At 34.2% G+C, this 22,971-nt stretch overlaps 1 protein-coding gene across 5 annotated transcripts in view; it reads right to left on the bottom strand.

The window, feature by feature from the left end:
* The window catches only part of IFT81 (intraflagellar transport 81), a 92,602-nt gene that overhangs the window by 56,862 nt on the left and 12,769 nt on the right, over positions 1-22,971 (bottom strand). For 4 of the 5 annotated variants that reach the window (XM_068562743.1, XM_068562744.1, XM_068562747.1 and 1 more), the window contains 3 exons: positions 17,724-17,887; positions 16,321-16,416; positions 7,508-7,654 (listed from right to left, as the gene is read on the bottom strand). In XM_068562743.1, the coding sequence (XP_068418844.1) occupies positions 7,508-7,654; positions 16,321-16,416; positions 17,724-17,887 (407 nt within the window). The remainder of the gene's footprint in view (positions 1-7,507; positions 7,655-16,320; positions 16,417-17,723; positions 17,888-22,971) is intronic. The other variant, XM_068562746.1, reaches the window with a different exon arrangement.

The following is a 22,971-nucleotide window of genomic DNA, read 5'->3' as shown; positions in this document are numbered from 1 at the left end:
AATCAAGAAAAATGAAAATTAAAATGAAATACTGTCAGAATGACAAAAAATTAAAGGATTGAGGATCAAGTGCTGTTTTAAATAACAGAGGAAACAGATCCTCTTGTACGCCCTTGGATGGAATAAAGAAATTGTACATACATTCTATAGAACACAATGTAGCAATTAAAATTTTAAAAGTACATGATAATAATTATTATTATAACTGTAGGTAGTATTTATGAAGTGCTTCCTATAAGCCAGCCACTGTTGTATACTGCTTAGTTGTATTAACTCATTTAGCCCTCACAACCACCATATGAGGTGAGTACTGTTATTATCTCCACTTTATAGATATGGAAACTAAGGCACAGAGCAGTTAGGTAACTGCTGTAATTAACTGTTAGGTTGAACAGCTAATAGGTGGCAGAGCTGAGATCTGCACATAGGTGTTCTGGCTTCAGAGCTGATCCTCTTTACCTCTAGAGAATAGCCTCTTCATTTACTGATGTGGAAAAATCTCTAAGACGTGTTATTAAAAGCAAGTTGCACAATACACACAGTATAATACCATTCATATTTTTTAAAACTTACAAAACGGTATTATCTATATCTGTATCTATCTCCAGAGAAAGGACTGAAAGAGTTTACAAAACTGGTGGCAGCGGTTTCTCTTTGGAAAAGGGTCTAAGGGACTGGGAATGGGGATAGGAGGTAATCAATAGGGACTTTTGTTTTATGTGTATTGTTTGCTTTTCAGACCATGAAAATGTATTCAGATATTACTTGTATAATCTGATTTATAAAATATTATTCTATTTTATTTTATTATTATTATTTTTTATACCCTGGAATAAATCCTACTTGATCATGGTGTGTGATTCTTTTAATGTATTGTTGAATTCAGTTTGATTTGGGGATGGAAAAAGGTATTCCATGCAAATGGAAACAAAAAGAAAGCTGAGGTAGTAATATTAATATAAGACACAATAGATTTTAAAACAAAGACTACAGCAAGAGATGAAGAAGGACATTACATAATAGTAAAGGGATCAATCCAACAAGGAGATATAACAATCATAGATGCATTCAAGATAGGAGCACCTAAATACACAAAGCTAATATTAACAAACATAAAGGGAGAAACTGACAGTAACACGATAACAGTAGGGGACTTTAATACCCACCTACATCAATAGATAGATCATCTAGACAGAAAATCAATAAGGAAACACTGGCCTTAATGACACATTAGACCAGATGAATTTAATAGATCCAGGAAGAACATTCCATCCAAAAACAAGAATAATACTAATCCATCTGTATCAGGGGTCCCCAAGACCATCCCAAGGTTCAATGATTTGCTAGGAGAACTCACAGGACTCAGCATAAAGTCATATTCTTGGCTATGCTTTTTTACAGTGAAAAGGTACAAAGCAAAACCAGCAAAAGGAAAAGGCACATGGGGTGAAGTCAGGAGGAAACCAGGGGCAAGCTTCCAAGAGTCTTCTCCCTTAATTCCTCCAACAACGAGTTGTAACAATACGTGTGAAAGGCTGCCAACCAGGGAAGCTCATTTAGAGACTCAGCGCCCAGGATTTTTACTAGGGGCTGGTCACGTAGGCATACTCTGACTAGCCCATACCAAAATTCCAGACTCCAAGAAGGAAAGCAGGTGTTCAACATAAACCACACTCTGTACATACAGTTTAGGCACGTGAGCCATTCTTATCAAGGAATGGTGGGAATTCTAAAATCCAAGCTCCCAGATGCCAGCCAAGGGCCAATCCTGCAAGCAAGTTTTTCTAAGAATAGCAGTTTCAGGCTTGCTATGTTAACTCTTTTCTGCACAGCATCCTTTCCATAATCCTTGTGATATTAAAATGCAGTTCTATTATGTCTTTCTTTAGTTTTCTGTTCTCAGCTAATTCATAATTAATTCTTTCTGTGAATGTTTCCAGACTTTTCATTTGTTTTAGTCACCTTCATCTAGACTCTGGCTTGACTATGTCTTTCTTAAAACATGAAGTCAAAAATGTAAAATAATATTCCAGGCATAATTTCACGTAAATGGGATATTATATTTTTATTAATAGAGTATAATTTTTAAAAAAAATTTTAAATTTGGCTTGGCTGCGTGCCAAGCCATGCAGCTTATGGGATTTTAGTTCCCCGACCAGGGATTGAACCCTGGGCCCCGGCAGTGAGAGCGTCAAGTCCTAACCACTGGAGTGCCATGGAATTCCCAACATTTTGTTTTTTAAAGCTGCATTATTATTGGATGATTTTTGAGCTGCAGATAAAACTCAGATTCTATGACATTATTATTTATAATCCCATTAATGACATTTTGTTTGCTTAAGCACAATGCTCTTAACTACCAAGATGATTTTGAATCACAATTCTATCATCTCAGGTTGACTATTCCTTCTAGCTTCCTGTCATGTCATGTGAAAATTATTAAGGGTTCTGGAGCCAGACTACTGCAATTCACATCATGGTACCACTAATTACTAGCAATGTGACCTTGGATAAGTTAGCATAAGTCCTCTGTGTGCCGTAGTTTCCTTATTTGTAAAAACTAGTAATAATAATCATATCTATCTCATAGACCTCAATGAAATAAATGAGATAATGTATATAATAAACCTAGTATGGTATCTGGCACATTGTAATTACATAATAAACATTACTTATTATTATTAATCTAAGTTATTGATAAGAATAATAAATAGGTCAGGATCAAAGTTCCATAGCATTTTTGGGGTGATCTCTCTCAGAGATGAAGGCAGTCAAAATTCTTTGAGAATATCAATTCCATGAGACTTATACTTTATTATATATTTAAATCCAATATAGAAAATTTCACGATATAAAGGAGAGTTAGATATTCATTATTATAAATTTTCAGTTATGTTAGAAACTGTAGTCTCTAAACTTAACCTTTTTATCACCTACCAAACGCTTGTTTGAAGAGAAAGAAATCAAGATAGACTAGACTGGCAAGAAAATCTCCATCACTAAGAAGATAATTTCAACTGTTTGAGAAATTCCTACCTATGTCAGAAGTCTGGCAGAATAAGATTTTGCTGTGCTTATTCCTGTATATTGCCTACAAGGCAATACAATGAAAATACAGTGTTAAAGTGATAACCAAAGTATAAGGAAAGCAAGAAGTATTTTTAGACTCTTCATCTTTTTTAATAAGAAAAATCAAGGGAACACAAATGAAAATGTCTAGTAAGAACAAATGCCCGTAGCACGTGTCATCTGCAATCAGAAGAGCTAAAATTCTTAGACAAAATGTAACATCTGGAATATTGACTTTAATGGCAGTAGGAAGCATCAGAATGTACTTCAAAATGCACACCTCTAAAGAGAAAATGACAAAGGAATATAAATTACTAATGCATAGTATTTGTTACATTTATCCTTACACAGTCACATTCCTAAATTTTTCCAAGAAAAGATTAATCAAACATCTACATATGGATAATCAAGGAATGAAGGTTTATTTCTGAAGAAATGGCTGTCATACAGTTTCTAGCAAGTTTTTGTTTCCAGTTAATGGCTGTCTACAATGTGGTCCTATTTTGAGTCAAATATGAATCTTAAAATTAACTCATTCTAATAGTGCCTTGAAGAATAGCTCAGCATTCACTTAGGAGCACAGCAGCTGAGGCATTCAGATTTGGATTCAAATCCTTGCTCTGCAACTCACTGTGTGACTTCAGGCAAGTTACTTAAATTTCTCTAAGCCTATTTCCTCAATAATAAAATGGAGATAATATTTACCTCATAGGCTTTTTGAGAGGATGAATTAGCATATGTTGTATGTGTGTTTTATTGTAGTTAAATATATTTAATATAAAACTTACCATTTAAACTATTTTTAAGTGTACAGTTCTGTGGCATTAAATGCATTCACAGCACCAGCAACTTGTGCAACCAGCACCAAGGATATGTTTTTGTTTTTATTTTTATTTTTTAGGTAAGAAGCAGATTTACTTAGAAACACACTCCACAGAGTGTGGGTCATCTCAGAAGGTGAGGAAGGCCAAGGATATGGGGTTTTTTTGTTTTTTTAAAAATAAATTTATTTATTTGATTTATTTATTTTTGGCTGCGTTGGGTCCTAGTTGCTGTGTGCGGGCTTTCTCTAGTTGTGGTGAGCGGGGGCTACTCTTTGTTGCGGTGCGCGGGCTTCTCACTGCGGTGGCTTCTCTTGTTGCGGAGCACAGGCTCTAGGCGCGTGGGCTTCAGTAGTTGTGGCACGTGGGCTCAGTAGTTGTGGCTCACGGGCTCTAGAGCGCAGGCTCAGTAGTTGTGGCGCACAGGCTTAGGTGCTCCACAGCATGTGGGATCTTCCTGGATTGGCAGGCAGATTCTTAACCACTGCGCCACCAGGGAAGCCCCAAGGGTATGTTTTTAAAGTGCTCAAGATTGAGCACACAGGTATTGCTTGGTGAACGGCAGCTAAAATGACTCAGTGCTATCTCATCACATCTTGAATCTGTGCAAGTTATTTTATCTCTATTTCATACTTATTTCTACTGAATTGCTCCCAATCTGGAAAATACTAATATCAATTTTTAAGCTGTAAACTGTATTACTTACTTTCAAATTCTTCATCCAGGTAAATAAATACATAAAAATATTAAGAGCTAATACTTATTGAGCACTTAGTATGTGCCTGGTGCTATTCTAAGCACTTTACAGGTATTAACTCATTTAATCCGCACAATAATAATTCTAGGCGGTATATACTAATAACTGTCACATTTTACAGCTGAATACAAAGAGGTTAAGGAACCTGGCCAAAGTCACCCAGCTAATAGGCTGACAAAGCCAGGATCTGCACTCAAACCAAGTTCTAGAGACCACGCTCTTAGCTATTCCACTATCCTGCTTCTCCCACATGCAGTAACACGGGGCCCACAGGAATGATTACTTTCGGATGCCAGATGTTATATGTTGACTTAACCTCGGAATTTCTCAGAAGCTTGGACATCCATTATTTCATGTGTTCTTCCTAATGACAATGAAGAGCAACTTCTCCCGTTTTATGGATGGAGAAGTCATTTGCTTAAGGTCAACAGGAACATGTGAGAGAGACCTGGATCCTGCTTGGTCACTTATTAGTTGTGTAAATCTATACTTTTCCTGAGTTTCAACTAATTGTAAAATGGAAATAACAATAATATCTCTTATAAAAAGAAGAGAAATATATGTTTGCCAATCATCTAGCACAGAGCCTTGTATAAAAACCTCAATAAAGGTTACCCCTCCCTTTCCTCATTCTCCTATTTGTGACTCCGGGCATAATATTTTTTTCAAACACCGTGCTACTATTTCTTGATACCCTCTCACCAACTGCATTAACAGATGGGTGGTAAAGAACATGATTTTTTGGTAATTACCATGTGATACCAAATGAAACCTCAGTGAAGTCCAGCTATATTATATAATTTTAAGTATAACAAACTTCCTCCCTTTTGTCCATATGGTCTACCACTTTATCAGAGTAGAAAACAAAATTGGTCTACCAAGATTTGTTCTTTATAAAATTATGCTTAATGTTCCCCAATACCTTCTGTTCTTTTAGGTGACTGCCAAATGATTTACTTGATTTGTTCTAGTTTCTGACCAAACATTGTTTAAAAATTAAGTTGACCTCATCATATCCAAAGTTATCTTTTTCCCCTTTAAAAAAATGTGTCTTTTTCTGTCATCAGATACTTTTCCTATTCACCATAATTCGTCAAAGATAAAAGCTAATAGCTTGGCACTAGGTTCTTTTCCATCACATTTGCAGAGAGGGAATATCTAATACTGAATTATGAGCACTATTCATGCCAAATATGGCCATAGCAATTGGTATTTCTGGTCAAATGGGCAGCATTTTCCTAAGAAAAAATTAAAATGCTAGGAGATAGCATGTTCTCTTATAAAGCGAAACTGCTGCATAATTAATATTTTTTCCTGGATAGCAAGGATATCACGAAGCACACTCTGTTGGCTTCCAAGTATCATTTAAAATACTCCCATGTCTTAAAGCAGTCTGGAAGTGGATGTTAAAAGCCAAAGGAATTTTTTCTTTTATACTGAAGGTTCTTATTAGTTATCTATTTTATACATATTCGTGTATATATGTCAATCCCAATCTCCCAATTCATCCCACCACCACCACCCACCACGCCCTCCCCTGCCACTTTCCCCTCTTGGTGTCCATACGTTTGTTCTCTACATCTGTGTCTCAATTTCTGCTCTGCAAACCGGTTCATCTGTACCATTTTTCTAGGTTCCACATATATGCGTTAATATACAATATTTGTTTTTCTCTTTCTGACTTACTTCACTCTGTATGACAGTCTCTAGATCCATCCACGTCTCTACAAATGACCTAATTTCGTTCCTTTCTATGAAAGCCAAAGGAATTTTTCAATCAAGTGTTGACTTCTGAATTCTACTACCTTCCCAATAAGCTAGAAGGCATATTGGGAGGCTACAATCAGAAGCACCAGAGAAAAGTGGTGCTGTGGAAACAATTCATTTGTGTTTGGCATAGTTAAGGTTCATTGCCAATTTGTAACGGTATGAATTCAATAACTTTTCAAAGCCAAAAATGAAGTTTGGACCTGAGCAGCTTTTCAAAGTAGCTTTTGCTGAGGGCTAGTACCTAATATAAAAAAAAAAAGCTGTTAGAGGTGGTAAAGTGAGGCAATGTTTAGGAATTAAAATATGACCTATCACTTGATTTGCTAAAAAAAAAAAAAAAAAAAGCACTGAGCTAAAGGCAAGATATTTTGCTTCAGTCATTCACTCTTTATTGAGCTAACAAAGAGCTCAAGAGCTCCTTCACTCTTTCTTGAGCTAAGAAAGCACGAAAGAGCTCCTTTATGAAAAGGAGATGGGGATTATATTTTTGGTGCTTAAGTTTAACCGTCTATAAATGACAATGTTACTTGTCCTACTAATCTCATGAGTCTGACAGAAGGATAAGTGAAATAAGAGCTGTTAAAGCATTGTTCAAAATGTAAAGTAGATAGCAATGTAAGACATAATTATATTTTTAAAATTTGTAAGCATTTACAACGAAGTCATTTTAATGGTGCCAGTCCCACTGGCCAACTACACATTACTGACAAAGTAACTTAGTGATACTTTCTCAGCCCTTTATGGAATTATATTTATCAAAAAATATGAATATCTGTCTTATCTGTCAGTTTCTACTCATTTGGTTTCACCTTTATAACTTAATACTTATAATAAATAAATCCAATATAAATCCACCTAATTAAAAAGTGAAAATTTGGAACATTATCTCATAAAAATCACTAAAATCTCCGTCATTATATATCAAGAATATCTCAATATTACTGCAAAGAGTTTTCAGTTTTAAATAAATAGGCTCCATAAAATAAATTAACTTCCCATTATTGACAGTCAAAATAAAAAGTAAAAAAAATTAATGATTTCAAACAAAAACAATACTCATATCCTTGTCCCATTAGACACCTCAACTTACTTCATCTCCCTTCAAAACTTCGGTGCCATCAAATTCACGGGTCTGATTTGTCTTCACTGACACTTCTCTCTCTAGGTTGGCTAACTTCTCCTTTGCCTCCTGAAGTTCCTCAGCTTTGGCTTCTTTTTTACGAGAAATGATGGATGCCTAATTGAGCATTGAAATATGAATGTAAAATAAGGTATACAATCAACTTTCTATTATCTTGTGAAATTAAGTATTTTTTAGATTTTACTGAGCTAAATTTTCAATATCAGGTTGACTTCTCCTGACAATACCCCTTGCCCTACTATCTACTATCACCAGTTATATATTTAGTATGAGTAGGCATTGTATATATATAATACATTTATATACATTTTTGGCTGCACTGTGCGGCTTGCAGGATCTTAGTGTCCCGAACAGGGATTGAACCTGAGCCCCCATGGTGAAAGCGCCGAGTCCTACCACTGGACCACCAGGGAATTCCCTGCAACGTATATTAAATAGCAACCTAAAAACATTATGGAAGACAAAAGCCCTGAAAATATAGGACATATCAGCAGAGAAACAGAAATGCGATAGTAATAAAAATATTAAAATCTTGTTAAGTAACACTCAAATGCTAATGAAAATACCCTCTAGGTAAGTACAGAAGCTAACACTAGGCCTACTGTTTTTCTGCATGGTCGGTTTCCTTTCATTGGAAGAAAACAAGAATGCTTTATTCTCAAAACTACAACACAGGTCTTCTTATCTAAATTCAATATCCATACTTTTAAAATAAAATGTTAAAACATTTATTATATTTGGGGCAATCTAATAAATAAAATGCAGGTTCAAAATCAAACATCTGACTCACCAGAATTATGCAAACGTTTACACAATCCAGATGGCTGCTCTTAGCCATAATGGCAGCATTTTATATTAGTTAGTAACTCATGGGGGATTTCCTTAAATGAACCATGGCTGTACTAGTTTAAGAAAAACATTAGCTAAACTGTCTTCTCAAGTGAAATAGTACAAATATTTTCCTCAAACAAATTTGACAAGAGGGGGAAATCTTTAGTGCAAACCCTTTAAAAAACTCTATTGTCCTCCCTGTTTAAAAAATAAAAAAAAGACAGGTGATGAAGGAATGTTTCCCTCTATAGAATTGTTTCAGCCAAAAAAAAAAGAGAAGTAATGATTAGAGTACCAGAATTGTATAGGAATTGATGGTATGCTTCCTCAGCATAACAAAATAAATAAATATAAACCTCAGCCCAAACCAGGATCTTATTTAACAGAGAAATATGAGCGTATATTCCGCCAAAGTCTGAAACAAGGTAAAAATGCCCAGCACCTCCACTACAATTTAATACTGTGTTGAAGGTATTTGCATACACCATTAGACAAGAGAAAGCAATTAGAAGCACAAGAATCTGAAAGGAAAAATTGGAATTTTCATAGTATATGATTATGTACCTAAAAAATCAAAAGAATCTACAGGAAATAAATCAATAGCTTTCATAGACAAATCAGTCAGAAAACATTTGGAAAGAAAAGCCCTCATTTATAAAAGCAAAAATCAAAATTAAATATGTAAGCATAAGTTTAACAAGAGAAGTTCCAAAATTTTATGAGGAAAACTATTAAACACTCCTGAAAGATACAAAAATAAACTTGAACAAATGGAGAGACATACCATGTTCTTAGATAGGAAGACTCAATATTGTAAAGATGTAAGTTCTGAGGTAATTGATAAATATAAAGCAACCCTAATAATTTTAAAAGTATGATTTTTTTCTAGAGATAGACAAATTGATAATAAAAGTTATTTGGAAGAACATACAAATAAGAATTGTAAGGGATTTCCCTGGTGGCGCAGTGGTTAAGAATCCGCCTGCCAATGCAGGGGACACAGGTTCGAGCCCTGGTCCGGGAAGATCCCACATTCTGCGGAGCAACTAAGCCTGTGCACCACAACTACTGAGTCTGTGCTCTAGAGCCTGCAAGCCACAACTATTGAGCCCACATGCCACAACTACTGAAGCCCACGCGCCTAGAGCCTGTGCTCGGCAACAAGAGAAGCCACCGCAATGAGAAGCCCGCGCACCGCAACAAAGAGTAGCCCCCACTCACTGCAACCAGAGAAAGCCTGCATGCAGCAACGAAGACCCAATGCAGCCAAAAATAAATAAATTTATTTTAAAAAAAAGAATTGTAAGGAAAACCCTAAAAAAGTAAAGCAACTGGGGATGAAAATGGCTACTTTTATTAGATATTAGAACTTGATGATAAAGTTTCTATAATTAAAACAGTTAATATGGGTACATAAACAGACAGGTCAACAGAACAACAGAAAATCTAGAAATAGATCCAATAGCATTTAAAAAATTTAAATAAAACAAAGGAGGACTCTCAAATCCATAGGGGAAAAATGGACTTTTTAGCAACTGGTATTGGAACAACTGGATAATTGGACAGCCATATACAATAAATACCATACACCAAAGAAAAATTCTAAACAGATCAAAGATTTAATTACAAAAATTAAATCACAGAATTCCAAAAAGGAAACTTGAGTAAATTTCTCCATAACTTTCAAGAGGGAAAAACATTCCTAAATATGACTTGAAACCTGAAATGATAAGTGAAAAAATTAATAAATTTGATTTCCTAAAAATGAAGAACTTTCCTATGGCAAAATAATACCATAAACAAAGTAAAAAGGCAAATACCAAACTGGGGAAAATGTTACACTTATAAGCTAGATAAAGAGTAAATATTCCTGATATATAAAGAGTTTCTAAAACTAGAAAAAAAAGGCCTACAACCCTATAAAAAAATAGGTATAGACAGGAAGGGACAATTCACAGGAAAAGAATTAAAATGACTGTTACTCATGTGAAAAGATGCTCAACCTTGTTTATGGTAAGATAAAAAAAATTAAAACTATCATAAGATACCATTTCTCATCTACAAGGATGGCAAAAATCTTAAAGTTTGACAACATACTCTATCGGTGAGGCTGTAAGGAAACAGGTGCTCTCATACACTGCAGATAGGAATGTAAAATGCTAAGACCCCCATGAAGAGGAATTAGGCAATACTTAGCAAACTTACATCTACATTTATCGTTTGATGTAGCAATCTCACTTCTGAGACTATATCCCAAAGATACGCTGGCAAAAAATTGCGAAGATATAAACAAAAAGCTATTTATTTAAGTATGATTTGTAATAGCACAAAAATGGCAACAACCCAAGTGTCCATTAATTGGGGATTGGTTGAATAAACTGTGGTATACCCACTCAGTGCAGTATGTCTGTGAACAGGAATAAGCATATCCACTAGGACGGCTATAATAAAAAAGACAGATAATAACAAGTGTTGGTAAGAATGTGGAGAAATCAGAACCTTCTTACACTGTTGGTGGGAATGTAAAATGGTACAGCTGTTTTGGAAAGCAGTCTGGCATTTCCTTAAAATGTAAAACACAGAATTATCATAGGAACCAACAACTGCACTCCTAGGAGTATACTCAAGAGAAATGAAAACTTATTTTGAAACAAAAACTTGTACAAGAATGCTCCTACCAGCATTATTCATAATAGCCAAAAAAGTAGAGACAACCCAAATGCTCATCAACTGGTGAATAAAAAAACAAAACGTGATATATCCATACAATGGGATATTATTCAGTAACAAAAAGGAATAAAGTATGTACAGATACATGCTACATCATGGATGAACTTTAAAAACTTTACACTAAGTAAAAGAAGCCAGTCACGAAGGACCACATATTGTATGATTCCATTTATATGAAATGTCCATGATAGGCAAATTTATAGAGATAGTTTGGTCTTTGGTAGGATTTGGGGGAAATGAGAAGTGACTGCTAATGGCTTTGGGGTTTCTTTTTGGGGTGATAAAAATGTTCTAAAATTGATTGTGTAATGATTGCACAACTCTGTGATGCTAAAAACCATTGAACAGTAAATTTTAAATGGGTGAATTGTACAGCATGTAAACTGTATCTCAATAAATTTATAAAGGAATAAAGATTATTCTACTATTCACAAGCATATATTAAGAAAAAAGCATGGAGAATAAAAGTGTATAATATGCTCTTCTTTCTCTGAGGATGGAAATATATGAATATATGTATATATAATATTATTTTTAATGGAATAATAAACTACAAAATTAAAAAAATACCTATGGGGGAAGGAAAGAATAGGGTGGATAGCACAGAGGTAGATGCTAGAAACTTCTTCAAATACTTCTTGTTTTGTAGCTTTGACTTGGAATCATGTAAATATTTTAAATAATTATAAAACAAATTAATCCCTAAAAAGTAATCCCTAAAAATCAAAAAGACCGTATGTATTTATCCAGTTTCCTTTGTGGCCTAACCATACAGAAGAATTATTCCCAGTAACTTTAAAACAGTAATTTGACTATATAACCCTAGGGGGATATATCCTAAAGACAAAACAAACTAAAAAACAATTTTCAGCAGTAATCGTATTTTTTTTTTTAAATTTATTTATGGCTGTGTTGGGTCTTCGTTTCTGTGCGAGGGCTTTCTCTAGTTGCGGCAAGTGGGGGCCACTCTTCATCGCCGTGCGCGGGCCTCTCACTATCGCGGCCTCTCGTTGCGGAGCACAAGCTCCAGACGCGCAGGCTCAGCAATTGTGGCTCACGGGCCTAGTCGCTCCGCGGCATGTGGGATCTTCCCAGACCAGGGCTCGAACCCGTGTCTCTTCCCAGACCAGGGCTCGAACCCATGTCCCCTGCATTGGCAGGCAGATTCTCAACCACTACCATTTTTGATGGTAGTATTGGTACTTTTATTTTGAAACTGTTGCATGTAATGCATGGATTTAAGCAAATGATGAACTATGTTGGTGTCAATGGAATGAAGCAAATAATGAATGCAATTATGTTGGTGTTTCTGAGAACCAGAATTTTCAATTTGGGATAAGGAGGAAAATGGGAGATTGATGAGGTGAAGTAAAAACCCAGTAGTCCTTGAGGGCCTTTGGTTCGTGGAACAGACAACCCTACACTTTCAAAGCACAGATTCCAATGTCTAGTCATGGGTCAATTTAAAAGGTTGAAGAATATCTACCATTGGTCACACTACAGGAGGCCAGGGACCATCATATTAAAATGGGTGGGTCTTTTCCATCCAGAGCAAAGAAGGGGGAGGTGGGGCTTACTGTGGGAAGTCATAAACCACAGAGAGATTAACCTAATCATCCTGGCTCTTTTCCACACTCCACCGTGCCAAGCAAACATCCTCTGAGCAGTCAGCGTGAGAGTGCTTGGAAAAGAGTCATAATAATTACCCAGTATTTTCTGGATAGATCCTTGATATGCCTTCTATATGTTTCTTTCATTCTAAAGTTGTTCTCTGAGGAGCTGATGTCTTATTCCAATAATGACCCATGCTTATCTGCTCTGATATGAGGCCATCTACTGAGCAGGAATGAATACTGTAGAATTCCCTCCCATTCAGAGAAGCCATATCAAAAGTACTGCTCGCCATCAATAATTGAGCAAGAACTGTTTTTCTATAAACAAATACTGGGCAGAATGGCCCTCTCTGACAGCAAAGTAGAGATAAAAAAGTAATTCGCCTAACTTCATCTCCTCTATATTCCAGGGAATGGCAAATTGGAGATTTACTTATCTAGAATTTTAATTCATTCTTCAGGACCAAGTTAATAAAAACCAAGAAACTCCTGATTAAACTGGATATGGAGTATTTTGTAGACAGGGCTGCAGATTTTGGCTTTGTTATATTTCTGCTTTCTCAGTTAACATCTCAGAGCTGAAACATTCCACATTCCCCAGCAGTGTGGGGGCCAACTCAGGCTTACAATTCTGACTAAAAATCACCCTGTGCTTCTAGCTTATCCGAATTTTCTGCCCCTCACTAAGCATTACACTATCCAGGAGATACACTAGCAAGTTGTGCAACTGAATAAAACCCACACTTTTCATTTAGATTCTTGCAACTGTATCATATATAATATTATCACTTTTTCTACATTTTGGTCAAATAAATTTTTACATAAACTAAAAACAAACAAACAAACAAACAAAAAAAAACAGTAGTCTTGAATCTGAACTGAAAGGATCAGTATGAACTCATGGTGTACTTTATGAGAGAGAAAGAGAAAAAATACTTCCTAGCTCTGTCCACTAAAAAGACCTAAAAACAATGGCCATCCCAGTAGCAATGAGAAGTACTAATACCCAGACTGTGGTCTGTAAATATCATTTCCTACTAAAACATATCAGGCTCATAGAAGAAAGTCTAATTCCAAGACTGGAGTAGGAAATGTAAAACATGAGCCTAGAAACTATCTTAATCATACCAGAAAGCAAGGATGTTATCAAAGACAAATAGTATTTTAAAAGGACTCAGAAATTAACTTGAAAAGCCTCCTACCAGCCAAAAATGGGACAATTTGAGCATCATTAAGGGAAATGTTTGCAACCTAAATTTCATTACATCTATGGTTCATAATAACATTAAATAGATAAGAAACCAAAAAAATTAAAAACTAACCCTAATTAATCATTTTTAATGTTAGAGGCAACCAATTCATTTTGAAAACTGAAAAATAAAAATAAGAATCAAGCATGCACCCTGACTTTCCTATATGAACTATACTCCAGGATAACCAAATAGCTGATGAGAGGAGGTTTCTCTTTTCAGAAGTAGTCCAGCTCCAACATCGCTAATTATTAGAGAAATGCAAGTCAAAACTACAATGAGGTACCACCTCACACCAGTCAGAATGGCCATCATTAAGACATCTACAAATAACAAATGCTGGAGAGGGTGTGGAGAGAAGTGAACCCTCCTACATGGTTGGTCGGAATCTAAACTGGTGCAGCCACTGTGGAAAACAGTATGGAGGTTCCTCAAAAAACTGAAAATAGAGTTGCCATATGATCCAGCAATCCTACTCCTGGGCATATATATGGACAAAAACATAATTCAAAAAGACACATGCACCCCTATGTTCATAGCAGCACTATTCACAATAGCCAAGACATGGAAACAACCTAAATGTCCATTGACAGATGAGTGGATAAAGATGTGGTACATATATACAATAGAATACTACTCAGCCATAAAAAAGAATGAAATAATGCCATTTGCAGCTACATGGACGGACCTAGAGATTATCATACTAAGTAAAGTAAGTCAGAAAGAGGAAGACAAAAACAAGGTCCTACTGTACAGCACAGGGAACTATATTCAATATTCTGTGATAAGCCATAATGGAAAAGAATATAAAAAAGAATGTATATATGTATAACTGATTCACTTTGCTGTACAACAGAAATTAACACAACATTGTAAATCAACTATATTTCAATAAAAAAAGTAGTCCTGCTAATAAATGAAGAAGGAATCATAGTATCAACATTTTATTATCTCTCATGAAATAAATGGACAGGCACTGATAATCAATGGCATAAGAAAATCACAAAAAAAGAGACAACCAGACATTATTCCCTCCAAATGAAAGTATAAAATACCACTTAGAGAATACTCTTGACCAAAAAAAAAAAAATCAAAACAGAACCTGTTCAAGCTTCTAGATCTAATATATAGGAAATACAGGAAACAGAGGAACATTTTAAAAGGACACCATCAGGCTGCAATCAGTAAAACACCAACTATGGGAAATGCTATAGGATAAATAAACAAGTTTCAATTAAAAAAACTGCAAGAAAATTATTAAATGAATGGATAAATAAGTAGGGAAGAGAGCCTATAGATTGAAAGAGACAAATATATCAACCAAATGCAGTGTATAAATCCTGTATGGATCCTAATTAAAACAAAGACACTGGGGGGGAAAAAAAACAGGAAAGGAAAAAAAGAAAGAAAAAGAGACAATCAAGGAAATCTGAACATTGTTTGGATATCTGCCAATATTAAGGAAGTAATAAAATTTTCAAATGTGGTATGTTAAGTTTTTTAAAAGTTTTTATTTTTTAAAGATACGTTCTGAGATATTTGTAGATGAAATTATATGAAGTCTAAGATTTACTTCAAATAATCCAGTTGGGGTGGGGGGTATAGATGAAACAAGAATGGCCATGATTGCTATAGCTGAGGGACACACGAGGGTTTACTGAACTATTTTCTCTACCTTTGTATATGGTTAAATTTTTCCATTATAAAAAGGTTTTTAAAAAATTCTAGCATCCTTGAATAATGCTTTGTTATGTAGCTCAGTATTTTCTGAGGTTACAGAATGCTCTTCACACTAAACTCTTCTTGCCAAGGTTCTTGTCAGGTAATCCATGGCTGTCATTTGAGCCTTCTGTGTAGAAATACATAACAACATATATACCCCCATGACTTCTGGATAAAATGATAAATGCCTTAGCACTAAAATTCAATTTATTCTATATTTTTTCAAACTAACTTTAAACCTGAAAAAGTATATTGCCTTTAGTTCATTAAAGATTATAAATAGTCTTATTTATACCACTTAAAGTAAGCATTCATATAAAAAATCAAATTTCACACTCACAGATATAACCACAAAGAGCTCTATCACCACAGTTGGCAGACACTAAGGAAACTAAGCATTATCAGATATATTGAATTTCAAACCTGAACATGTATCTTTTGTGGCTTTTCCGCAAATTCTTTGTTATAATCTAGAGATTAGCAATGACAAGAGAACATTTATTCTTTGCTTCCTTCTCACTTTAAGACTATCGATAACACAGACCATGGTATTAATGAAAATGTTCACCAACAAGATTATAGACCTAAATATGTGAGCCAAAAGGAGTGGTCTTACCTGTTGCCTATATAGTGACAGTTTGCCTTCAATTGGCTCATTTCTCATCATTTTCTTTTCAATCAGCTGACTGATCTGTGTGTTTATTTCATTTATCTAAAACAGTATGAAAATAAAAAGGTTAAAACTCTGCCTATGAATACCCAAACTGAGGGACATCTGGCCAGACAAAGCTTTGAATTTACAGTTGTTATTATCAGTAATTTGATGGGAGGATCAGCTCCATTAACATTATGAGTGGGCTGTTACGATTTCTTTTAGAGACAACTTGCATTTCACGGTTCATGATATATATTTACACAATTTGATTACTTACATGGATTTAACCATCCATATCTAAATTATCCTAAAGTATTCTACATGAAATATTTATATATTACTATCAAAAAGATGATTTCTAAAAATCTGAAGTTATCCCTTCACCTAGGCTGTGACTTTCACGTAACTGTAAGTGATAAATCAAATCTGGACTAACATTCCCCAGGGATTTAGTACAAGGAATTCACGAACCCAGCTGAGAGTTGACATGAATGACATCTAAAAACCCTTCCTATTCTAATGAATGATCTGTGATTCTATAATAGCTGTCATTTATCCTACTCATTAATCTAAGCTTTTCTCAAATGTAGTAAAACTGAATAAAGCCAATAGAAGCATATAGTCCTATAATAAATTTTTTTTAATTACATGGCTTTCAGTATAACTATCCTTTGAAAAAACTAGAATTTTCCTGTTAATCCTATAACATTAAACTGAGCCAAAACTGACTTGGACAACTGATTTCTATACATAAATTAAAAGAATAAAATCATTAGAATTATGTATTTAATTGTAGTGGCTATTAAGCACATTAAAGTCAAAATCTTTCAATCAATTTTCATGATATTTAATTATTTTAAAAAATATACCTCTGATTAGTGTTTTTAGGGAAGAAAAATGTTATGATACCAGGTTTCATTGAGCATTACAAGGAAGTTCAGTAATTCCAAAGCAGGCATAAAAAGCTAATAAAAAACATTAGCTTTAAATACAAAATTGCTATAATATTATTCTTGGAAATAAAAAGTAATCACATTTATGATATTTAAAAAATTGTCAACTAAATTATTATATTATGAATATATAAACTTATGAGTCAATCATATACATTAATTTATATATCCAAGTTACCCAGTTTCCTAATCAGTTGACTAGGTTTTTATAACATCATGTGGATTAAGTGACAGCATTACGTGCTATAATTTCTCATAAAGAACAACTCCTCATAAGAGCTGTCAGCTCTTAGCACAGGTTAACTTAAGAGTCAAGAGTAGGACACTACAGAAAGCAGTTCACATAATTTTCACAGGACTGGGGATGAGATAAAATTGGAAGCTTATAAAAAGAAGACGATTGTTACTTACTTTAGATTCAAGTTCAAGAAGATCAGAATGACCCATAGCAGGCTCTGAAACCACTTTCTGTAAAAACTGCAATTCTTTTTTCTTGTTCTCTAATTCTTTAGGAAATTTTTCAGTTACCATATATGAATTAAACTTTATCTCCTCCTCTAGCCTCTTCATTAAACCTGTAAAAATAAAATAAATGAATATTCAGCCCAAGAGAGTAGGTAAAGTGATGCTTTGTACATTTTAAAACATAAGACCTGGATAGTAGGGCACATCCATTGAAAGCATTCTGTATAATACCTAGTATAGAAAAATAAAAGATTGGCCACTGAAATTTTTTTGCTGTTAATTAGAGTGATAATGAAGGACAATTTACATAGAAGAATATTTAAATTATAGAAGAAGTAATATTATGATCTTTCCAAATTACCACCTAATTCTTTTACAGTCCACAATATGCAAAAATAACCTTTACAGTGCCAAATATTTTGTTGGGTCATATTTTGTCGTCTAAGTATTTAAGGAATCCATGAACCAAATGACAACACAAATGAAATCTAATCCAGGTTATTTCTTCTATAAGTGGTCATTTATTCTTCTTCTTTTGCAGTACTTATGATGCCATTTATATTCCTATTCTAATACTTCATAAATGGTAATACATTATCATTTTTAGCTTTAAACCAATGCAGATATTACTAAAGGTATAAGTTAAAATCTGAAAAAGAGAAATTATCTACATTCATAAACATTTTCAGTTTTCCATGTTTGGTAGTTTTGATTTTGTAAAGTATTAGTTTACAGTTAAGTGGCAACTTAAATTACATTTTTAAGATTTAAGTTTTCTTATTCTGGCAGAGTGAACAAACATACACATATACAGGTTTTCAGTGAATAATGGTTTTGTTATAAATTCCCAGCCTTGAGAGCTTTAAAAAGTTTATTTCAGATCTTTCCATTACACATTTACAAATTCTGGCTTGACTTTTTAAAACACTGGATTTCCGGTTTAAGTAACCTACGTACGTAGATTGCATAATAAATCTCGGCCAAAGCCTTAAAATTATTTTTAGTTCTGCTGTGCTAACCATATATTAATGTGTAAAAATTTATTAATGGCAAATTCACGAGTTTTCCATTCATCCCTACAATTTTCCACCTCTTTTTTTAGGGACTGGGGAAAGGAAGGAAAGTGTTTACTGAATCACACTATAATTAGGCAGACATTCCTATATGGTTTCCGATTAGCTCTACAACCTGGCTTCTTTGGCTATTAGATGACTAGTTTTTCCACCTTCAAGTTCTTAAACATAGTGCATGTAATCAGAGATGCAAGAAATCAAAATCTAAAATGTTTTTAAAGATTTAAAATTCTTAAATATTACTTTCCTTATTTAAAAAAAGTTTCTAATTCTAGAAAATACAAACCAATCTATAGTAACAGAAAGCAGATCAATGGTTGCCTGAGGTGGGTTAGAGAGGCAGAGAGGGGCAGGAGTGAGAAATTACAAAGCGGCACAAGGAAATGTTTAGGGGTGATGGATATATTTGTTATTTTGATTAAGGTTGACAGTTTCACTAGTGTATACGTATGTCAAAACTTATCAAGTGTATACTCTAAACGTGCTGTTTACTGTATGTCCATTTTACCTCAGTAAAGCTATTAAAAAACATAAAAACAGAGTTTCCATCACATTTTAAATTCTTCTCTTAAAAATTTTAACTTATACTTTGAAAAGTGGACACATTTCTATGCAGTTTTTAAAAAATTATCTTTGAAAATCCTGGTGAAATTAAATATAAGGTCACTTAAGATCTCCGGAAACATTTTGATTAAAAACCCTCTGAAAACGTCTCACTGATCCTACTACAACTGAATGAGTAGCTTCTTTTACATAATAAATCTCAGGAATATGTAGAGTATAAAGATGAATTAACTTAAGTGAATATTTTATAATACAGCTGTTACTCTGAAAAAATACAAATTACACTGTTATACTAAAAATACTTTTATGTTATTTAAGCAAATAGAAATTTTTTGTAAGCCATTTGTTGTTACTAAAAAATTTCGATGGACCTTATTAAACTAAATACCTGAAGCAACTGAACATCTGTTTAATTTACTCTTTTCCTAGGCTGCTGAATATAATCCTTAAGACTCTGCTTCCCAGAAAGATGTCAACAAAGCAGGAACTCCTTAACTTCCTGCTCCCCACTCCCTGTCCATCCACAAAGAACATATATTGCACACATAATACCTTATTTTTTTTTTAATACCTTATTTTTATATTTTCAGCCATTTTTTTTTCTTACTTGATTTCCCTCCTACCTGTGGAAAACATAATTTTCTTCCTATGCAGGGGTAAGGTCTCTACTCCCACCTCCCAACTATTTAACAGATTGTTTACTGAATGCTGGCTGTGTGTAATCTGTGTGCTAAGGCCTGAAAATAGAAAGAACAATTATGACTTGGTGACTAGCCTGGAGTTTAGCTGTGTCAGAGTCAGATATGCCAACAATTAACATATTATGGCAATTGCTGTAGAACATTCAGTGCAATACAGGGACACAGTGGGAGCACACAGGAAACGTTGTTACCAATTCTCACCTTTTCCTCCTGAATCTTCCATTCTTCCTTTGTCTGACTGGCTCTCCAGCAATGTGAACACCACTAGACCACTACCCTGCCTCAATCTATGCACAGTACTATATTTCTCAATCATTTGCACACTCTCTCCCTCGTCTTCTTTTCAAAGACAAGCAGTCAGAAGAAGCCTGCCCTTTTATCTCTACTTCTTCCTCCATCATTTGCTTAGCCTACTACATTTATGTTCTTTTAGGTCACTGTGCCTTGGCATGGAAGGTCTTCCACTCCTCTACCTCTCCAGCTTTAATTTAACTCAATTGCCACACCTCCAGGAAACCATTTGACTCTGTGTTAGCGTTTAGTGCTCTTTGCCTCTTTGTTCTCATTGGAGCCTGTGCTGAGCTCCATTGGTGTATTTGTCACACTGCATTATAATTGTCCACTGCTTGTCATTTCTCCATTAGACTGTGAGCACTTTAATAGATATAGCTTTTCTTTCTATTCCTAGCACTTAGCACAGTATCTGACATGTAGCAGATGTTCAATAAACACTGAATTAATGGACTATTGGTTTTGAGCCAATTATTTATATTACTGCGTAACAACGCAACTGATTTTATTGTTTAGCATCATCTACTAACATATTGCTTATATTAATATTTTAAACCAACATCTCGAGAGATGCCCAAAACAGAACAACTTTATTTGTCCATTTTATTACTAAATAATTATGTATTTCCTGGCCCAAACAATTCTATTTAGTCTAGAAAGCCAAAGCAAAACAAAGTCTATCAATTCAAACAAAAAATGAAATATTACTAATACTATAAATATCTTTGGATATTCTGTTTAGTTACCAGAATTAAAACATAATAGCAAGAAATATTTAAGCTAATAAAATTGAGGATAACAGACATTGCAAAAACACATGTTCAGGCTAACATTTTAAGTTGTATTAAACTGTACTGATCAATCAATTTTTCTGCATACCAAATCTTTCAATTCTTGTATACATTACCTTCATTTTCAAAAATTCACTATTAATGTTAAGTTCTAGAAATTTCTTAGCAAGGATAGACATATGAAAACAAATTGCTTATTGATATTAATTTTTAAATGGCTATAATTTAAGGAATTTCTTTTGAAGATTTATCTTAATTTTTTACAGTAAAGATGTGAAGGAACCTACATCAAACCCAAAGAACATATACTAAAAAGATGTACTATATATAATACTAAGGAGGAAAAAAGCACTAAAAAATTACTTTCTTTTGTCCTAAACATTCTCCTAAAAAGTGAAAACCTAGTGAATAAAGAATCAAATGACATGAACAACTAAATGCATGGAAACTTCCAGGTATTGCTTGAATCTGAACTTATGACTGAGAGGAGTCAGAGATTCTATGGAAAGCCACTAATTAATATGTATGAACCATACATTTTATAGGGACTACTCTACTGGTTTCTTAAATGTCAATTAATACGTATTTCCTTGATTTTAAGATGCCATCAATTATAAGACACCATCAACTAAATTACAAATACCATGTGAAATGCATACATAAAGTAAAAGATGTATCCCAATAGCAAAAACAATTAAAATGGTAAAGAACATGTGTCTACAAACAAGGAAATACTGTATTATCTCTTTCAACAGCTTTATTGAGATATAACTTACCACACAGCCATACAATTCATCTGTTTAAAGTGTACAATTCAATGGCTTTTAGTATATTCACAGAATTGTGTAACGATTACGACAATCAATTTTAGACCATTTTAATCAGCTTCAAAAGAAGCCTCTATACCCACTAGCAGTCACTTCCTCCCCCCATCATCCACCTACCAACACAGCTGTCCTCCCCTACAGTTCCTCAACCCTAGGCAATCAATAGTTTGACTTCCATCTCTATGGATTTGCTTATTCTGGAAATTTCATACAAATGGGATCATATAATATGTTTTTGTGACTAGTTTCTTTCACTTAAGATGTTTTTGGGGTTCATCCATATTGTAGCATGTATCAACACTTCATTCCTTTTATTGTTGGATAACATTCCACTGTATGGATATGCTACAGTTTGTTTATTCATTCATCAGTTTAGGGATACTGGGGTTGTTTTTACTTTTTGGCTATTATGAACAATGCTGCTATGAACATTTATGTACAAGTTTTTGTGTGGACATATGTTTTAAACTCTCTTGGGTAGAATAAAATTGCCAGATCATATGGTAATTCTAGGTTTAACACTTTGAGGAACTGCCAAACTGTTTTCCAAAGTGGATGCATCATTTTACATTCCCACTAGCAAAGTATGCAGGTTCCAATTTCTCTACATCCTTGTCAACACCTGTTATTGACAGTCTTTTTTATTACAGTCGTTCTGTATATTATATCTTAGAGTATAATATTTCACAGAATACTAGAAAAAGATAAATTAACCTTCCCATAGCTGGATATTTATATTGAAATATTTCTCCAATACCAATGAGAACTTTTTACTGCTCTTCCAATTTACATGGTCTCCCTTCTGATGAGCACACTTAAAAAATGCCTAGGATAGGTTTGGTGGTATAATCTGGGATATCAGAACAATGTATCCTCTATGTAAAGCTAATGTGCCAGCAGAGCCAGGGATACCCATGTCATTAGCACAACCCAAAATATGAAACAAC

This window comes from Eschrichtius robustus, chromosome 14, assembly GCF_028021215.1.
Source record: "Eschrichtius robustus isolate mEscRob2 chromosome 14, mEscRob2.pri, whole genome shotgun sequence".
NCBI classification, from domain to species: Eukaryota; Metazoa; Chordata; class Mammalia; order Artiodactyla; family Eschrichtiidae; genus Eschrichtius; species Eschrichtius robustus.
The sequence above is the reverse complement of the archived record's forward strand: the minus strand, read 5'-3'. Positions and strand labels throughout refer to the sequence as shown.